This window comes from Perca flavescens, chromosome 5 (genome assembly GCF_004354835.1).
Source record: "Perca flavescens isolate YP-PL-M2 chromosome 5, PFLA_1.0, whole genome shotgun sequence".
In the NCBI taxonomy this organism is placed as follows: Eukaryota; Metazoa; Chordata; class Actinopteri; order Perciformes; family Percidae; genus Perca; species Perca flavescens.
Window position 1 is genome coordinate 25002262 of NC_041335.1, and position 18346 is coordinate 25020607.

General features: G+C 39.9%; 1 protein-coding gene across 2 annotated transcripts; it reads left to right on the forward strand.

Moving 5' to 3' along the window:
• Positions 1 to 4045: 4045 nt before the first annotated feature.
• Positions 4046 to 17638, forward strand: si:dkey-178e17.3 (somatomedin-B and thrombospondin type-1 domain-containing protein). Of its 2 annotated transcripts, none has more exons than XM_028578566.1 (5): positions 4046 to 4506; positions 11829 to 12014; positions 12438 to 12528; positions 14776 to 14934; positions 16186 to 17638. In XM_028578566.1, the coding sequence occupies exons 1-5, from the start codon at positions 4257 to 4259 to the stop codon at positions 16289 to 16291; spliced, it is 792 nt and encodes a 263-aa protein (XP_028434367.1). In that variant the 5' UTR covers positions 4046 to 4256; the 3' UTR covers positions 16292 to 17638. The 2 variants fall into 2 exon arrangements, with proteins under 2 accessions (XP_028434367.1, XP_028434368.1); XM_028578567.1 differs by having other exon boundaries at positions 11832 to 12014.
• The last annotated feature ends 708 nt before the right edge of the window (positions 17639 to 18346 follow it).

The following is an 18346-nucleotide window of genomic DNA, read 5'->3' on the forward strand; positions in this document are numbered from 1 at the left end:
TAGTCATACAGCTGTTTTACAGATGTTTACTGTGAGTATGAACGTACTGAATTTTCTTGAGTTTGTGTTCTCTGACTCTACTTTTACACTCACATAAACTGCAGTAACTTCCATAATTAAGCCTTTAATACAAATGAATTTGCAGTTATTTTTATACAGGGTAGATTATAATTTAGTTTATTACCAGCATTATAGTTTTACGATACGATAGTACGATATATTTTTTTCCTGTGCCAAATGCCGAACCTGTCATACCATGAAAATGTTTTCAAAGTATGAACATGCAAAAGTAGCATAATGATCTTAACAAGAGAAGAGCAAATTATTGTGACATACTTTATAAATGTATTTATTGAACGTTGAATGTTGAATGTTGAATATCTAGATGGTTGGGAAAATATTCATTGTTAACATGTGCCACTTGTTTTTTTCTGTGATCAGGTCAGGGTGTTGGGTGTTTTTAAGATGTTAGAAGAAATTATGTATTGCTGTATTTCACTGTGAGTCTGACCCAATGACACCGAGTCATACAGACCAAGTAACCTCAGACCTCTTTCCCTTCAATGGAAGCTGTTCATCAGGTCATTTGTCTTCGGTCAAGGGGGTAATTAATTGGAAAGGAAAGAAAATAAATATTTTTCTGCTATACACATATTCTTTTCTGAAAATCACTCTGGTGTGAAAACACTCACATGTATACAAACTCACAATTTGTAGACATGATATGTAACCTGTGATGTGCAAGTATGCACTGCTGTATTTACTGTAAGGGGGTCACCTGCTAAAAAGATTGGGAATCACCGATTGTTCAAATCCATTTCCAGTGCGATTCTGTTTCGGTGTTTCATTCAGGGTTTGTTTTTACTTCTCACTCCTGTGCCTTTTGGTGTTTGTTGGTGAATGCTACTTATGAAATATCCTCAATCTATTATCGATCGATTAAACTCTAATCATCTTACTGGCAATTTGAGATTTTTTGTAGTCCAGTCATGTTATTTTCATAACAAATATTACAAGAACTGCATGATTATAAAAACAGTCATAATCTATTACTGTAATAACTGTATTAAAATACTGATGGATTATATTTCCCTATTTCTGAAATAATGTTCATCTTTTTTTTTACCAGACAAATGCTTGTGTTCCTTACTGTCAAATAGCCAAGATATTTTTTTATTGTCCTAGCAAATCAGTATATTCCAAGGCTGTGTGTGTAGGCTATGTGGTTCTTTATAATGAAGCTTGTGCAATAAACACCGTTCCCTCCATTTGTCTGTGCTTAATGTCAAGTCTTTTGTTGTAGGGGGATTTCAGATCTCATTAAAACAAGCATCTGAAAACTTGAAAGCATGCAGACTGGTTGTTTTTTTAATCCATCCTCTCGTTCGTCTGTTCTGCCCTTTTGGTTAAAACAGATCAGGTTGGGACAAACCATGGGGGGCAAGTAGGGGAGGAATCGAACAGGGAACTCATTGTTCCAGTTTTGGCTGGTGCTCATGTAAAGTGGTTCAACTATTCATCTTTCCCTCTTTAGTGTCTTACACACGCACACACACACACACACAAACACAAACATGCGCGCGCACACACACACACACACACAAAATCCCTGGTGCTGCAGTGTTTGTTGTGAGAAGGAATGCACAGCTCTCTTCAGAAGATGGGAGTGAGGACAGCATGTAGTGGACATTTTGGCCTGAATGAGGAAGTGAGGAAAGTATACTGAAAAGTACTCATGTAAAACTAACTGTATTTAAGTAAAAGTAGTTATACCACAGCGTAGAAATCTTCCCTTAAGTCAAAGTTAAGTATTCAAAATGTTCTTGAGCAAAAAGTTTTAGCATCAAAATCTACAGTACTAAAAGTGAAAATACTCAAAATGCAGAATGGCCCATTTCAGGGGATCATATATATATATATATATATATATATATTATAATTATTGATGTGAGGTGTCCCTTATTTTTTGTATAAATGTTGTATAAATATTAATCTGCAGAATAACTGGTGACTAAAGCCTTAAAGTAAATGTAGTGTAAAAAGTTCAATGTAATGGAGTAGAAATATAAAATAACAGAAGTTTCATAAAAAGTTAAGTACTGAGTTACTTTCCACCACTGGTGTGTGTGAAGGTTTAGGACAGTGGACAGTCAGTTGTAGTGTACCATGCAGCACAGAATACAGGGGTCTGTAACAAGTTAATACGTATCCGTTAAACAGGAGAGGACCTGGGACAGCAGCATGAAGCGTGAACACAGTGACAATATTGAGGCAAGAACAAAGTACATGTCAAAAGGTTCTTCTTAAACAGTAGATGGAGCTGTTGCCAGGGCCTCAAACCCATCTGTAAAGCTCTCCCTCCCTATAATGCTCTGACACACACACACACACACACACACACACACACACACCTGTGATGAGAGAGGCCTGCTCTCTTGTCATATCTATACAATAGGGCTTTATGAGAAGAGTCAAAGAATCTACCATCCTCCCTTCATCCTAACATCTTCACTCCCTCCTCCTTCTCCTGTTCCTTCTCCTCTCTGCTGCTGGAGAGAGGATTGGGCCAAAATTGCCTAAACATCTCTCATCATCTTCCCAGACATTAGTAGATCACAGATCAGGCCTTGAGATCATCTTTGAACTCCAGAGATGAAAAGTTAAGTTTCCCTCCTTTTCTGAGAGAAGTGGCTTTATAGCTCCACTTCTTTATTTTGCCCAACACTACAAATACTCAGAGGTTGAAATTAACAAGGTACATTTAAGGGAAAAAAAACAGTTCATACTTTTTTCCATTGCATTTCATAGATGAAAACACTTAATTAACACAAATCTATATCAGTGGTTCACAGCAGTGTGTCCACTTGTGACCTTACATGGCCTCAATGAGGACATGAGTTAAAAGAAGTTAAGTAAAAAGTAAAAAAGTAGAGAAAAGTCGTAAAAAAACACAATATTGTTTTTCATTTTTCATACCTGTTTTTTATGACCCCTTAGATTTAGGTCTGGACCCCCACTTTGGGAACCACAGCTTTATATTTTATCCCATTATCTCGTGGCTCATATGTTAAACTTTAAATAACATACAAGCCTCAGAACAGCAATAAGGATAAAATTGAATACATCAAACACAACATGGAAGTTTTATAATAATAATTGCTTATTCAATACAATGTGAATCAGAACATTTACAGAACTTGTATTCTATTTCCCACTGACATGTGGTATTGCTTCTTAAACTAAAGTAGGGGATTTGCATAATTTCCCTAACTCTGACAATAATGACGAATGTCTTGTGTCTTCCTCGTTCTGATGCGCTTTTACAGTTTCTCCCATCGCTCAGTTTCTGCCCGAGAGCCTCCATTCACTCAAAACCAGTGAAGGATAAGTAATGTTATTGTTCTCCAGTCTTTCTCTCCAAAGGGTGGATGCTCTTAGTTCTACAGGATGAGTGGAGGCTCATTGTGTTGCTGCAGCTCAAAAAGGACCTCGTCACTTTCCGCAGCAGTTGACTGAATCTTATTTTAATGTAAACTTAATTTGTATTTACTGATTTCAATTATAAATGGTATGAATATGATATAAAGTGGCTTCACCGCTGTCCGTGGTGCTGAATGCGATTTTCTGATTGGAAGTTTAGCTGATTTCGACGGATTTAGGCACTTTTCACAGTTATCTTTTCATTTGCGTGAAGCTAATGTTTTTTATTCCTTGAAATGTTTTTGGTTCCAATTTTGGTGCAACGGTGCAAGTCACCATAAATGCCTCCATTGAGGCTTAATTTGAGTGTTTTTCTCCAAAATGAACGTCTTCTTGATTTGCATCTCACTTGTGGTAGGTGGTCCAACACACTTTGTGAAAATAATAAGACATTTTGTAATACCACTCGTTTGTTGAGTAAGCCTAACACATTGCGCAATCAAAAAGAGAGAGAGAGAGAGAGAGAGAGAGAGAGAGAGAGAGAGAGAGAGAGAGAGAGGCTGGTACTGTACGCCTTCCTAATAACCAACGGTAGCTGTAAGGGGCGGTGTCCAACACACGAATAGAGGAGAGCTGCTGTGCACACAGGCTCCACTTTTATGCATCAGTTGTTCGTGTTAAGGTGTCAATGCCGAACTTACCTTGGATTTGCATTTTATATGAAAAAACACCACCATTGTCTTTATAACAAAACTCAGTTTTAGGCATCATCTAGAGTGAAGAAGCATACACCAGCGCAGTGTGTGTGTAAGTGTGGACCCAGAAAAGTCTCCGTCATGGGAGCGCATAGATGGAGCTCAGCGCGTCTTGGGTTTGTCGTTTGTGGATATTTCGCGTTTTTCTGCGGGGAAATTATTTCACGGGCTGAAGCGGGCTGCAGGGAGAGAGAGAACCCAAACTGCTGCACCGGCCGGAACAACGAATGTTTTGAGTACAGCAAGAGAAAAACAGTGTGCTACTGTGACACCTACTGTCAGAAAACCGGAGACTGCTGCGAGGACTACCAGCGTGTGTGTCAAATATCTGGTGAGTTGCTCACTCTATCCTGCTCACTGACATTTAATAACAAATAACTTTAAAAACTCTTGAAGCCTTTAAGGTTTGAAAGCTTAATGTTAACACCTGCACTGCACAGATTGTGTGTGGATTCAAACGTCCTGTCTAGTAAGCCTGTTGTTTATTGTTGTCCAGTTTGAGCCAGAGATGACTGGCATTGAGGTGACATGGAGACAGTGAGAGATACTACACATAGCTGTCTGTAGTACGCCCATTATGGCTGTTTGTTTTAAGTGACCAGCCAGAGGTGTATTGTAGGGGGGTATCTCCTGTCTCCATGGTGTATATTCCAACAGCAGGTTGTGAGTATGTGTTTTTAAGTTTGTAGGGTTGACCCTTGACCCTATAGCCTGACCATGAAGTGGTTGGAAACTGGAGCGAGTGATCATAACAAAGTCACAAATCTTCAACAAAGAGAAAAAACTGCACTTTCAATCACGAGTACAAGGTTAATTGTTCACAGAACCCGTAAAATGTGAGTGTGTTAACGTTTCCCTCATCATCCTGGCTGCTGCTGCTGCTATATATGGACAAATGAGGGAATGGACACCATGGGAACAGACTGCCAAAGATGGCCAGGATTACAGTAGAGTTGCGTCTGAGATATGACAGAGAGGATACACTCCAACCTGTAACTGAGGCTCTTAGTTACACCTACCTCTATGTTGAAACAGCTCAAGTTTACGCGGAGTGTATTACGAGGAGTGTCTGTGTATAGATACACTCAGAGTGTGACCCTCATCTTATGTGTACACTAACAAGCACCTACAGGGTCAGGCCTACAAGTCAAAGAGCACTTATAATGCTGCAGGAATCCCTTTATTTAGCAACATACATAGTGAACCTTTGAGTGTTGTGATGTAAACAAGCTGTCTTGTCCAGACTTGGGTCAGTTACTTAAAAGTGTGTACAACAGTACAGTGAAGGAATCTGTTTATTATAATTTTAGGTCAATCTTGCACCGACCCAGTACCCATGAGCATAAAAACCACTGAGTCACCAATGACAAATGTTATTTTGATCCACTTTTACTTATTTATATTATTTTTGTTATTCAGCCACACCAATATGTGGTTATTTTGACCCAGTCATATTTATATTTCTGTTTGGTCATCAATTAAACCAAATAGTGTATGTTTTTATAAACATGTTTAGTGTTCTGTTTAGACAACAACAACTTTTTTCAAGTTTTACTTCAAAACTTAAATATAATCAATCTATAATTTCAAATGAATTATATTAAATGGTGGACATGTTTGGCTGTAATGTAAAACATTCAAAAACACCAGTACAGCATGAATGCATGATAACACTCTTCATTGTTGCTAACAGCAGAGGCGTAGTTACTAGCAACTACAAATGACTACACATAGGAGGAAATATTGCAGACTCCAATCTCAGTTTGTGCTTTTGATCCACCAATTAGTCAAAGGCATGTAAAAACAACCATTATCATCCAGCAGCCAGCTGAGTGGAGTCCAGGCATAACTTGATCCATCCCATGTGTCTGCCAAGCTGAAACTTAACAGAATAAGCAGAGGAAAGCACCTCAGGTCAGTGTTGAGTCATCACTGTACTGTGTAACAGCAGCTGGTCCCTCACAGGTCAGCTAACAGCTGCCATGTGCATCAGTTCACTCACGTGTCAGACCAGGATTTTTGTTATCACTGTGGAACTTGTCTGTGGCTCAGACAGGTCAATCCAGATGTGACGCTGTACAGAAAAAAAAATCACACAGTGATGTGATGCAGGTGTTACAAGTTGGAGGACATTTCCCAAAATAATGTAGTCACTGAACAGTGTATCTGTAAATCAAGACATGTGACAAGCCAAACAATCATCTACAAACTGGAAAGATTCATTCTGTAAATAAAAAAAACTTGGGATTGTGTTGTTAATGGTTTTACAGTCTTTGATTTGTTTGAATCTGAATATGAAAATGACGTCAACTTGGCCATGGCCTGTAAATGCTGTATGGATCAGTGAGCACTGAGTGATGGTGTGAAAAGCACCTTGACGCCCTCTCTCTGCAACCTGAGCATCTTACCCATATAAACACAACATGCATCATGTGGCTTGGCTCAGTTCCATCAAAGCGCGCTCACCCACAATACACTCAGACTTTATCTGATCCTGCAGCTCTGCAACGCATCACAGAGTCTGTCTGTGTACTATCTGTCACAGTCTGTAATTTAGTCGTGTCAGCTGTGACGAGCAAAGAGCTCGGAGTGGGTGACATCTGAGGGGAGACAGAAAAAAACTGGCAGATGGTCTGCACCACTTGGACACAAACACTTAGAGCTCTTTCGAGTTGGTTCTCTCCAGAGATGTCGTTCAAATGAAGTATTTGGCAGGAATTTGTGGAGAATGTTGCTGTGAACTTAGGCGCTGTAAGGTATTATTTTAAAACAAGTCAGTGGTGGAATGTTTTAAGGAAAAAAAAAATCCTCCCCACAACACATACAGTAAAACAACTCAGAGTGATGTGCAATGAATTTCTGGGCCCATTTTGATTCACTTATGTCTGGCAAGTTTAAAGTCTTTCTGCACCAGACTGGCAGAAGGAGCAATTACTTGGATGTGAAGTTACAGAGTCATGCTTAGTTTTAGATCCACAAGTTAGTTTAAGAAGTTCTTGAGGTTGGGGAGTTGATACACAGCAAGTTGACACAGATTGTCATCTAAACCACTCAGCATCATTTAGTTATTAGTTAGGCTTCTAGCTGCAGGTCGTTTCAGCACTAAGCTTACAAGTATTTTTGGCTGACTTGGCAATGCTAGCTGTTTGTGAACTTTTCTCTCTTTTTGCAAATAAATTGACAAACGTGGAAATTGAAACTTCACATAAGCAATAATTAGCATCCATCAGTGTTATTTGAAAACATAGAGAGAGAAATGCATCATGAAAGGGGCAGAGAAGATGCGTATTTCTGCACTGACGGAGGATTCAATACGTCATAGTGCAACACAGCCCCAATCCTTGCCTCTTCAGTAAGGCATATGAGATCTTTTTTGTGTGATATGCTTTAGCTTTCTTCACCTTGCTATGTGATTACTACAGGGTACAAAGGGTTGTTAACAGAAATATAGGATATTACTGTATATAGCACAAGAGGAGGAGGCAACTTAAATTGAATTGGATAAAATCGGATTGGAAATCCATAGGGGGGAGGTGTCTCCTGTTGCAGGAGTATCTTTTGGTTATTTCAGTTGTATGTCAGCCCTACAGTAATTGCTCATTCCTCTTCATAGACAGATGACACTGGCCCACAGGAGGATGGAAGAGGCAGCTCCTCTCCTCTCCTCTTCTCTCCTCTCCTCTCCTCTCCTACTGTGGCGTCTGGTAGTTCTCACTTCAGCAGGAAGACTTATTGTTGCCCTACCTCAGATACACCAGAGGTTTGCTCATCCATCATCTGTCTCTCCTGCAGGCACATCTGCTTCTCTTCCTTTCCTTTAGGGAACAGTATTCCGTCATGCCATGATGTTTGCTTCTTTCCACCTACTGTACGTTCACTCCCTTCTTTTCTTCCTGACTTCCCCTACGTTCTTTCTTTAACCTCTGTGAGTAGTAAATGTTTTTCCTCATCTTGGCTGAAACGGGCCAGCTGTTGTAGTTGTTGGGACCAACAGTGTGCCGCCCAGTTTCTCCTGGTACTCACATACTGCACGCACTGCCATAGATGCTCCCGGTTGCTAATTTGATGCCCTTCATTTGGTCTCTTCATGACCAAAAAACTCAAATGTTGTATTCCATAGTACAGGGACATTTAAATGTGTTTTTTCAATGTCTTCATGCTGTGACAGAAACATCAGAGATGGATATCTCAAAACCTGGACAAATTATATCTGTCCACAATTTTCAAATACATTTTTACAACAACTTGATTGGATACAATTTAAACCCAGAATGGTTGTATATTAAAAATAAATCAAGTTGTTATTATCTGGAAACGGAGACAGTATAGAAGTGCAAGCTTCCACTGTTGAGTACCCACATTTGTTGTTGCTTTCAACAGCTCTGTGTATTACTCCGAAGTAAAGTTCGCTTTGTCTTTAAATAATGTTTTTGAAGAAAAGCAGAGGAACCTTCCACCGACAAGACCTTCCTTCTTTTTGTTGTTTTATTGTTGTTAGGAGTCAGTATTCAGAATTGCTTTTTCTTATGTGTTTGTGTATCATGACTTTAATTATTATCATTATGCTATAATAAAGTGTTGGGAGGCCATGCAATAATATACTTTTCAGGTTGTGAAATTATAACAGAAATCTGTGTCAGCTGTGTTTGTAATGAATCCTTTTAATTAGTTGGTTTGCTTGGCTCCACTTTTTAAGGTGTCTACAGGAAACATTTATGTGCTAACATGTTATTAGGGCTCAGTCCCGTGTCCTTCACCCCTTTTAACAGGCTTCTTTCTTGTGTTGCCAAACATTATAAGGCTTGTCTGATGGGACCAAGGCCCAGCTCTCTACATGAGAGGAAGGTTAGCTGTGGAGGTTTTGAGGTTCAGTTGTCCTTTAGAGGAGCTGGACATCTGGGTCCCATCAGAGAGGAGATGGAGGGAAAAGAGAGGGGGTGGGAAGGAAAAAGAGGACCAAAAGCAAGGAGACAGATGGGGAGAAAGAACAAGGGAGAGTGTGATAAAGGGAGAAGAAGATAAAGCAAATTGGGCGGGCAGGTCTGATAAGTCTTTTGTTATGAACCACTAAAATGGAAGCAGAATTCAGGCATAGGGAAAGAGAAAGAGAAAGCAAAGGAATGCCAATACGCCATTATCTCACTGTAACAAGTGTGACTGGAGATTGGCTGACAAGTGAGGAGATAAAAGTGCTGATGTTGGATACACATTCAGTGGTTTGAGTCATTTAAAGTCATTTATCTGAACTTCTGCCAACTGCCAGTAAAATTACTATATGCTATAAACAATCAGATTTAATTGACAGTGATCTAAATCAAATGTTGCTAAATCCTGATTAGTGTACAGTATTCAACAATGCCCTATTCAAACTGAGCCCAAGCAGTGAAAACAGCGCTAAGAATCTCCTATAAAAATATAAAAATTTTGGCCGTTAACTTTAGGATTCTGTAGCTAATATGAGTTTTTTAGTGTTTCAAAGGTCACTATAAAATTGACCTTGTGCTCCAAAATATTAGAGTATAAAGTCAGTGTCACTGTCTTTGATTAATTACAGAAATATTCTTTGAGATAAACTTAAGCTTTAGAGTACTTGAAAACAGCTGATCGAAAAGACAAAAGCTGAACATGCTGACAACGAGTACCATTTGTTTCCTGTATTGGGGTCAGAGGTCAGAGGTGGTGGTGTGCTTTCCAACTGGGGACTTTCTCGTCAACAATGGGGACAGGAGACAACAGTGGCTGTAAGCTTTGTGGGTAAGCAGGTTTATCATGTGGGTGGTGGGACTGTCGCACTGGTGGTACCAGAAACAGAGCAGGAGACCACCACAGTTTGGTAATTGCCTTCTGACCTCTGGTGGCTTGGGGCCAACAGGCTGAGACTTTCAGACAGGGCCTTAGTCGTGTCAGTGTGTGTGTGGGTGTCGATCATCACAAGGGTAATAGCCCTGTTTCCCCTCGGGTGCGGGAACTCGCTGACCCTATAGGTTTCACTGCACACCCTCTGCAGTAAAGACCTTAACTGCCCTGTTTGCTCGTATTTTTCCCACTATGAGAAAGAACAACAGCAACATCAGAACTGCCCCTGTGAGCGTCAGAGGATGTAGAAGAGGGAAGGAAAGGCAAGGAGTAAGGATAAGAAGAGGTGGAGGAGGCAAGAGTAGGAAGTTGATATGGTTGTGGTGTCTGATTCAATCACGCCCCTCAGTATTCTTTCAAGTCCATGTCACTTTACAAGTCTACACAGTGTAATGTGTATGTCTGTGTGTTTTAGGGTGATGACTGAGGGTGGAACAAGCCCAAGTGGGTGGGTTTATCTGACAGAAATTGTTTGCGATGTATGTGTGTGTGATGATCTGGGAAAGGCGAGTGTCAGGTGGGCAGCACTAATGTGCAGAGGAATGCAGAGATTCCACAGTGGCTTTGTGGATCGGCTGTGACACTGAGACAGCCGCACCCCCCCCTCCAAAACCCCAACAGGACCATGGGAATAAACCGAACAGGCGGCACCTTGAAAGCTCTCTCTCTCTCTCTCTTTCTCCTGTTCACACACACACACACACACACACACACACACACACACACACACACACACACACACACACACACACACACACACACACACACTTATTCACTTCAGCATTGTACTGTTGGGTGAGTGTGTATTATAAAGACAGGGTGAGTTAGATTAGATGGCGAGAGAGGATTAGATTCAGTTATGGTATATTTATCCTCTCCCTCCCTATAATTTCCCCAATAACATCTAACAGCTTCAAGCTGTGTGCACCTGCTCTCATTGTATTCAACTTTTAGTATCTTCAATTTAAAAAGAAACACACACCTGCATCTGTCTTTTTGAATAAAGTGTTTTGGTGTATGTTTGCATTTATTATTTGTTGTGTTTGTTTGTGTGCCTCTCTACTTATTTGTCTATGGGTTTATGGAGTGGGCACTTCCTCCCTTAAAACAAGGCTGTTAAATGTCTGCTGCTATTAAATCTCTGTGTTGGACAAAGCTTGATTACGGCTGGAGACTCTTGGCTTTGATCAGAGCAGCCATCTAACTAATACAGCTTCCTCTTAGCCTGATGTAATTGGCTAAATCAGCCTACCGAACGGGAAGCCTGATTGCTGCTGCTGCTGCTGCTGTGTTTATGTGGTGTGGTGTATTTGTGTTTGTTTAAGTGTGTGCTAGAGGGAAACCATAGAGAACAGGATGCAAAATTAGCCCCTTATTTAAATGGTCCCACACATATGACCAGGGTCCCAGACTTCCTGAGTCTGGGGTTTGGCTGATCTGACATTAGTAGATGGTAATGACCCAGTCACTCGTTTCCCGCCCACCTACCTGAGTAAATGCCCAGTGCAATATTATGCAACCCTGTATCTAGGTGTGTGCTGCAGCTCACACTTTTAGCCATGCAGTGAGGCATGACAGCAAAGATTAGGGGAAAGTTTACAAGATCAATTTTCTTTTTTTTTTAATTATAACATTTGTTGACAGCTGAAGAAAGCTAGTCTGAGTCTTTCAAAAATATATATTTTTTTCTCTTATGCCCTGCATGCCTTTAAATCTTACTCTGAGAAAACCCAAAGCAACAAAAAAAACACCTTTATTCAAAACCCTCAGCTGATCTCTCTCTGTCTGCTTCCCTAGCAGCCATTGACTGTGTGGTGGGATCATGGGGTCCCTGGTCATCGTGCACATCTCCATGTGGAGTTGGCAGCACAGAGAGGAGTCGCCAAGTGTCTATTCCCCCTAGAAATGGTGGCACGCCCTGTCCTGACCTCAAACAGCGCCGGGGATGCTTTGGAAACAACGCCATATGCAGCACTGCGAAAGGTGAGAACGTGACCTTTTCTACACGCCCCCACAGATGTGTTTATGCACTGCTCTGAACTCTATTAGCCTATTATTGTTTTAGTATTCTCTGGGGTACCACTTGTTATCACTTTTACTGTAAGTAGCAGGCCTTTTCTCCAGCTGCACTATTTCAAACGCCTCAGTTATGCTCTTCACTGTTGAATCACTTTCCCAGTAATAAAACATGGAACACAGAACACCACTTTGAGTCATTTGATACATTGAGTCATTTTGAGTCATGGGATGAGATGCTACAGATGAAATGTGGGATGTGTTTATCCTTTGACTTTTCTATAATAATTATAATTTTAAAAAAAGATGCTCCTCAGTGGAAACAAGAGCTTGTCTGACGTGAGTGTTGCCTTTTTCATTTTCACCTTTTCATCTCCACCTGACCTGCAGAGGTGGCAAAGATCCTGCCTGATTCTTTCAAGAGGAACTTCAAGGACCCTTGGAGGCGACCACACATGCTGATGAAGGAGGAGAAGGCCAGGTAAGGCCTCCATTATCAGACTGCAAACAAACACAGAGACTGCTCCCTACTGACATAGCCAGCCCACTTTGTTTACCAGTACTGGCTTTCATGTGCAATTGATGCAGAGAGGGGTTAATTATACTGTAGCTGAAATGTGTGGAGCGTTCATACATCCCGCACAGAGATTGAGATTTAGCAACTGAAGAAATCCATTTCAAAAATGCTATTGATGCATTTTGCATGACATTTACCAGCTTAATATTTCAAAAGCATCTTTAAAAGCACAACTCTTACTCGTGACTATAATTATAACCAACAATATGCTTTGCTTTTGTGCCGGCAATCATTTTATATTAGACAATTTCTTTTTGGCATAAACCACTTTTGTTCCAGCTCCAAGCTTCAAGGCTGCCTTTTCAACTTCTCTGATACAGCTGGAGTTTTACTTCAGGTTCATATCAGTTTTTCCTTAGTTTTGACTTAGTTTCAAAGGTCACTTTAAGATTAGAGAATACAGACCAAGTCCAAGGTTGCTATTGCATGCAGAGCCTTGAAATTGCTTTGACTGTGTAACATGAATGCTGTTATTGAATATTTGCATCATGAGATGACCTTTACTGATAAGGCAACCGTAATCCATGTAATAGGCAAACCCTCTCTGCATAGTTGTCATCCTTGATCTGAGCTGATTGCAGTTGTTCTCAGAGCTGGAAAATCAGAAACTAGGGAATACAATCACTGCTAATTTGTTGAAAGACAGCCCACAGCTTTTCACGCTGATTAAAATGGACATTGGATACCTTTGTTTTGACAAAGCATCAGGGGATTGAAAGCACATTACATATAAATGTGAGCCAGGGTGATTTCACACAGACATCTGGTGCCCTAAAACGTCCCTGTTGTAATGGTAATTGACCTAGGAAACATGGGATAAAACAACATGAAATGATGATCTGTAGATGTCTTTGGATCTGTAGTTATAGCTGTAAAATTTGCTGAATGAGTAATATTTCATGATGTTGAGGTTAAGAATTGCCAGAAGGCGGTTAGGTAGTTCTAACTTTACTTGTGGGGGGTTAACACAGACGTGTGGTAATATATTTCCTGAATAAAGACATAAAGGTAGTGTGTGTGTTTTTAAGGACAGCATTTGTAGTGGTATGAGGCATTTGCATTATTTGAAGTTATTCTGCAGTATGAAAAAGTTCAAGCCTAATTAGGGGAGGAAAAAGAATGTCATTCCACTTGTTATTTCAGCAGTTTTTTTAATTATCCCAAAGGTACATGCTAATGAAAATTGCTGATGGAATCCATCAAGCATAAGTGATTATTTTCATTTTTCTCTCACTACCTTACTTATTCGCTCCTTTTTATTTACATTTGCTTGTTTAACTTGCAAATATTCCTCAAAATGCAAGCATGAACACTACAAATCAGAGCTGAATAATAATATTGCATGAGCTTAAAAAAGAAGAAGATATTTTCTAATGTTAATGTTGGACGAAGTCTTCACACTGAGGAAAAAGCTGCAGCTTCATGTTTTCTTTGATAAACCACCCCACTGGGGATGATGTTTTGTCGCAGCTGACTAAATCAGAGACAAAACAAATAGTGCAGACGTTTAAACGTGCCTGCCAGAGAACACAGTGTGCAGAAAAACAAGACTGTATTCTTTTTTTCAGTGCACAGACTGAGCTGTATTGATATTAAGATACTGCAGGTGACCGTGGCACTGCTGGATCACCTTCAAATGAAACAAATCTCTTATCGGGAAGTTGGATTTGTCTTTTGTCTGGCTATGGCTGTGATCAAGCTCCGCTTGCTGGGTTGGATCACCACCTGGCTTCCAGCAATCAAGCCATGTTAGATTGATTTTTCATTTTGAACTACGTGAAGGATCGGAAAGAGGAGAGATTCTGTTTTTTTAAAAGTGTTTAAACCTAGCTTGTGTCTCTGTGTCTTCATCTGAACGTTTTCATGTTTTGTTATTCATGTTGAATTTGCAATTGGCATTGGAGTGAATGATAACAGTTCAATGTTCAGTCCAAAGAACAAAATATTAGATGTTGCGCTCTTGGCTGCAGAGCTGTGTGAGCAGCACCCTGCTTAGTTCTCACAGGGTTATGTGTTTCTCAGCCCAGAAATGTGTGATTTCACCTTTTGACCCCAGTGTTTTTGCCAGATATAAGAATCAAATATAAATAAAATTGGGTCAATTATGTTTGTCACTTTTCCTTTCTCTCCCTCTCTACTCTGTGCTTGCAGTTACTGTGTCTATTTGCGGGTGAAACAGGCCAGTGCAGCATGTAAACTTAAAGTGTGGAGTGCTCAGTTGGTGAAAGAGAGGCTGGTCTGTGCAGAGTGTCAGAGTGATGCCATGTCAAAGTCAGACCGCTGTGGAGGAGATGGCCTAGAAAGCATCAGGTAAACCAAACAACCAAAAGTAAACTAAAGACATGTTCATCCATTACAAGGGAACACAATGGAAATAAGCCCCAGGGCTTTATTGTGTTATCCTGACTATTTTAAATTTTTTTTTTTATGTATGGTGCAAAGCTGTATCATATCTTATAATGAATGGGTCAAATAAAATCAATCAATCAATCAATCAATCAATCAATCAATCAATCAATCAATCAATCAATCACTGCTCACAGCTTAGGGCCTGTGTAGCTTTTAAAGTAGCTTAGCCCAGTGGTTCCCAAACATTTTCACATCAAGAACCCCTAAACTGACACAAATCAGACCACGGACCCCCATTTGATAAGATTTTATCCCAGGGTCCCCCTTCTGATAGGATCTTTTGCTGTTAGATGTTTTATTAAAGAAAGTGTATGAAACCCATGACCAAAATAGTCATACATTCTGTTACTGTGCTACTTATGGATGGAATAATAGTGAAAATAAATGATTCCGCTTTTTGTTGGGGATCCCTTGGAACCCCCCTCAAGGACCCTTGGGGGTCCTTGTACCCCACTTTGAAAACCACTGGCTTAGCCATCTTCAGACTGTCTGAAGAAAACTAGAAAGGGAACAATTTATTTTCCTCTTCTGCAACTACTAGGTGAAAAGCCCAGGAGCAAACAGTGTTTTATGTCTTTGTATGCAATTAAATATACAGTATGTTGAATGATGAGCTTAGTTTAGCTCAATTAATGGATTTGGATGGTCTATGGGATCAATTAGCAGCTGCTTCTGAAAGAAGGCAAACACTTTCCCCAACACAGATGGTGTAATTCTTTGTACTTGTTAGCCAAGCATATGCATATTCATTTGCTGTGTAAAAAGCAAGTGGAATCTATTTTTTCTTCGTTAGTTGTGAAATTAACAACAAATTACAGCGAGTATTATTTTGACAGGGTGTCAATCTGTGAGTGTTAAAACATCTATTAGTTTGTCTAACATTGGATCATTTGAAAAAAATATTTCTCCCCCAAAATTGAATTGGCATTTTAACCTAACCACATCTTTCTGGGTATTAATATAAAAATACTTTTGACAACGTTAAATTCATTATGTGTCGAATTTTGGCCTGAAAGAAACTTTCGCATCCAATTTCACCTAGACTGTAGAATGAAAAATGAAATATGAAAATGTTAATACTCATAATCTCTTAATACTTTCCTTATATTGTAACCAACTGTTTCATGCGGAATACAATATTTTTCTTCCTAGAACATTCTGGGCAGCAGCTTCAGTCCCGGGCTGTCATGGTTCCTGGGTGAAAGAGTCGTCCTCCGTGGGCTGCCGCTGTCCTGCCTACTCTGTGCTCTTCGTGTGAGCTGACACGCAAACCCAAGACATCTGTATGCAGGGACAAGATTTCCCTCAGCACCTCCTGCTAACTGTGGAGAGCCCTGCCAGCCAAGCCAGACCCTCTGATCCAGACTACTGGATGGGTAACTCAAGGAGATCAGCAGCATCCTGCCACTTTTTCCTATCACCTCATACTCTGTACTGTATACGCTATTAATAAGCACACAGAAATTCTCGCATTTAACTTCAAATCTTACAGCCACGTTATGTACTTATTCTCCCCCAAAGCACAGCAACATCTATATGCCTTTTTACCTCCGAATCTTTGCTATCTACCTCCATCAATGCAAGTGCATTTGTTAATGCATAATGTATAAATATATAAATATATTATTTTGCTTTATACATTTTCTACTTTTGATTGTTTATATGTTATGTATATGTGTCTATATAGCTACACTTATGTGTATTCAACAAATGCCAAACAGCAGTTGCTGCACCCAGTGTAAGCCCTAGCCAGGGTCCCTAAATCACCTGCAGGTTGGAGAAGCTGAAAACTGGTTCATCCAAATTGTATTCATTGCTAGAATCCTTGAGTCAATATATCTGTGTTTTACAGTTTTGTCCCTGCTATTATTTCTTTTCAACAAAAACATTTATACCAGCAAGTCAAGTTGAATATCAGGTATTGATTCTCAGGTGCTGAGATTTGCGTCTTTGTCTCCCATCAAGCTTCCTCTTTCATGTCTACCACCTCTGATGGTCAGTGACTGATGTTTTTAGGAGTTTAGAGTGACTCATAGATTAAATCAGTCCCATCTGTTTAGACCTAATATTGTTGGAGAGGAAAAAGAGCCATTAAAAAGTATTGTACTGTGGTTCTCTCTGTCCTCTGTGTCCAAGACTGAAAACAATTGCTTAATAACAATGTTTTCTCTTACTCCCTGCCCTGCTCAGAAATCCTATTACCGTCACAAGGGAGTTTTTATTAACAAAGTGTCATCTAATATATCTATCGCATACAGCCATGTTACTCCCATTTTATTCATTAACAGAATCTCCTCCCAGCACTCCCCACATATCCTTGATCTGCACTTCTTTTTTTCTCTGCCCTCTACTGACATGGTGTATTCTTAAAAACCAGGAGTCAGTTAACTGGCTCAGTACGCCTTCCCGCATCTCTTGTACTTCTGCTTTAAAAAGACAAGTGTACTCCCAGTAAAGGGCTTTTCTCTCTGGAAAGCTGTGACTTTCTCTCTCCCATGTCTGTGTCTGTGTGTTTATTTATTATAAAACAAATGATGATGTTATTAGTGCAGCACAGCATACTCTGTACACTGTCCATTAGTGAAAATAAACGACTATACTGACATTTCTCCCCTTCTTGTCATATATCTATATATTGCATTCAGATGTTACAGACCACCATTAGCATTTCTTTCCTCTCTTCTCTGCAATTACTACTATGAACCCAGCAATGCTAAGTATCTCCCTCAGTCTGACCAGTGTTTACATGCAGCACTTCGCAGTTAAAAGAAGACTGCAGTTGAACATGTGTAACTTAACATGTACCCATCAACATATTTTTGTTGCATTCTTGGCATTTTTTTTTTTTTTACTGTGGTGTAAACGGGATGACGACAAGCAAGATGAAAGCTAATGTGTATAATCATGTTTTTGCTCCACATACTCCCCCAATTTGGGGTTTGTTTATGTATTGTAACTGGCAGAGATGATGTGCGGACATGTGATGGGAGGCTACACACAAGGCCTTAGTCACTGGACAACATCATCTGGAAATACATCTGTTATTCGCATTTGTTTTCATGTTTTCACAGCAGAAAATACCAAGGTGCCCAATTTGAAAGCCAGTTTGCCTCCTCCTTCATGTGATATACGGACTAGTAAACTGAACATGGAGGGGAAGTCTAAACCTGACTATGACCATGGAAATTGCTGATAAAGCCATTGCTTCTTGTCCTTGCTGACAGTTTAAACATTTGCCAAACACATGTAACGCAAAAACTAAATTAAACCACAATATCATCAACATAAATTTTATTGCTTATTAGTCAGGTTA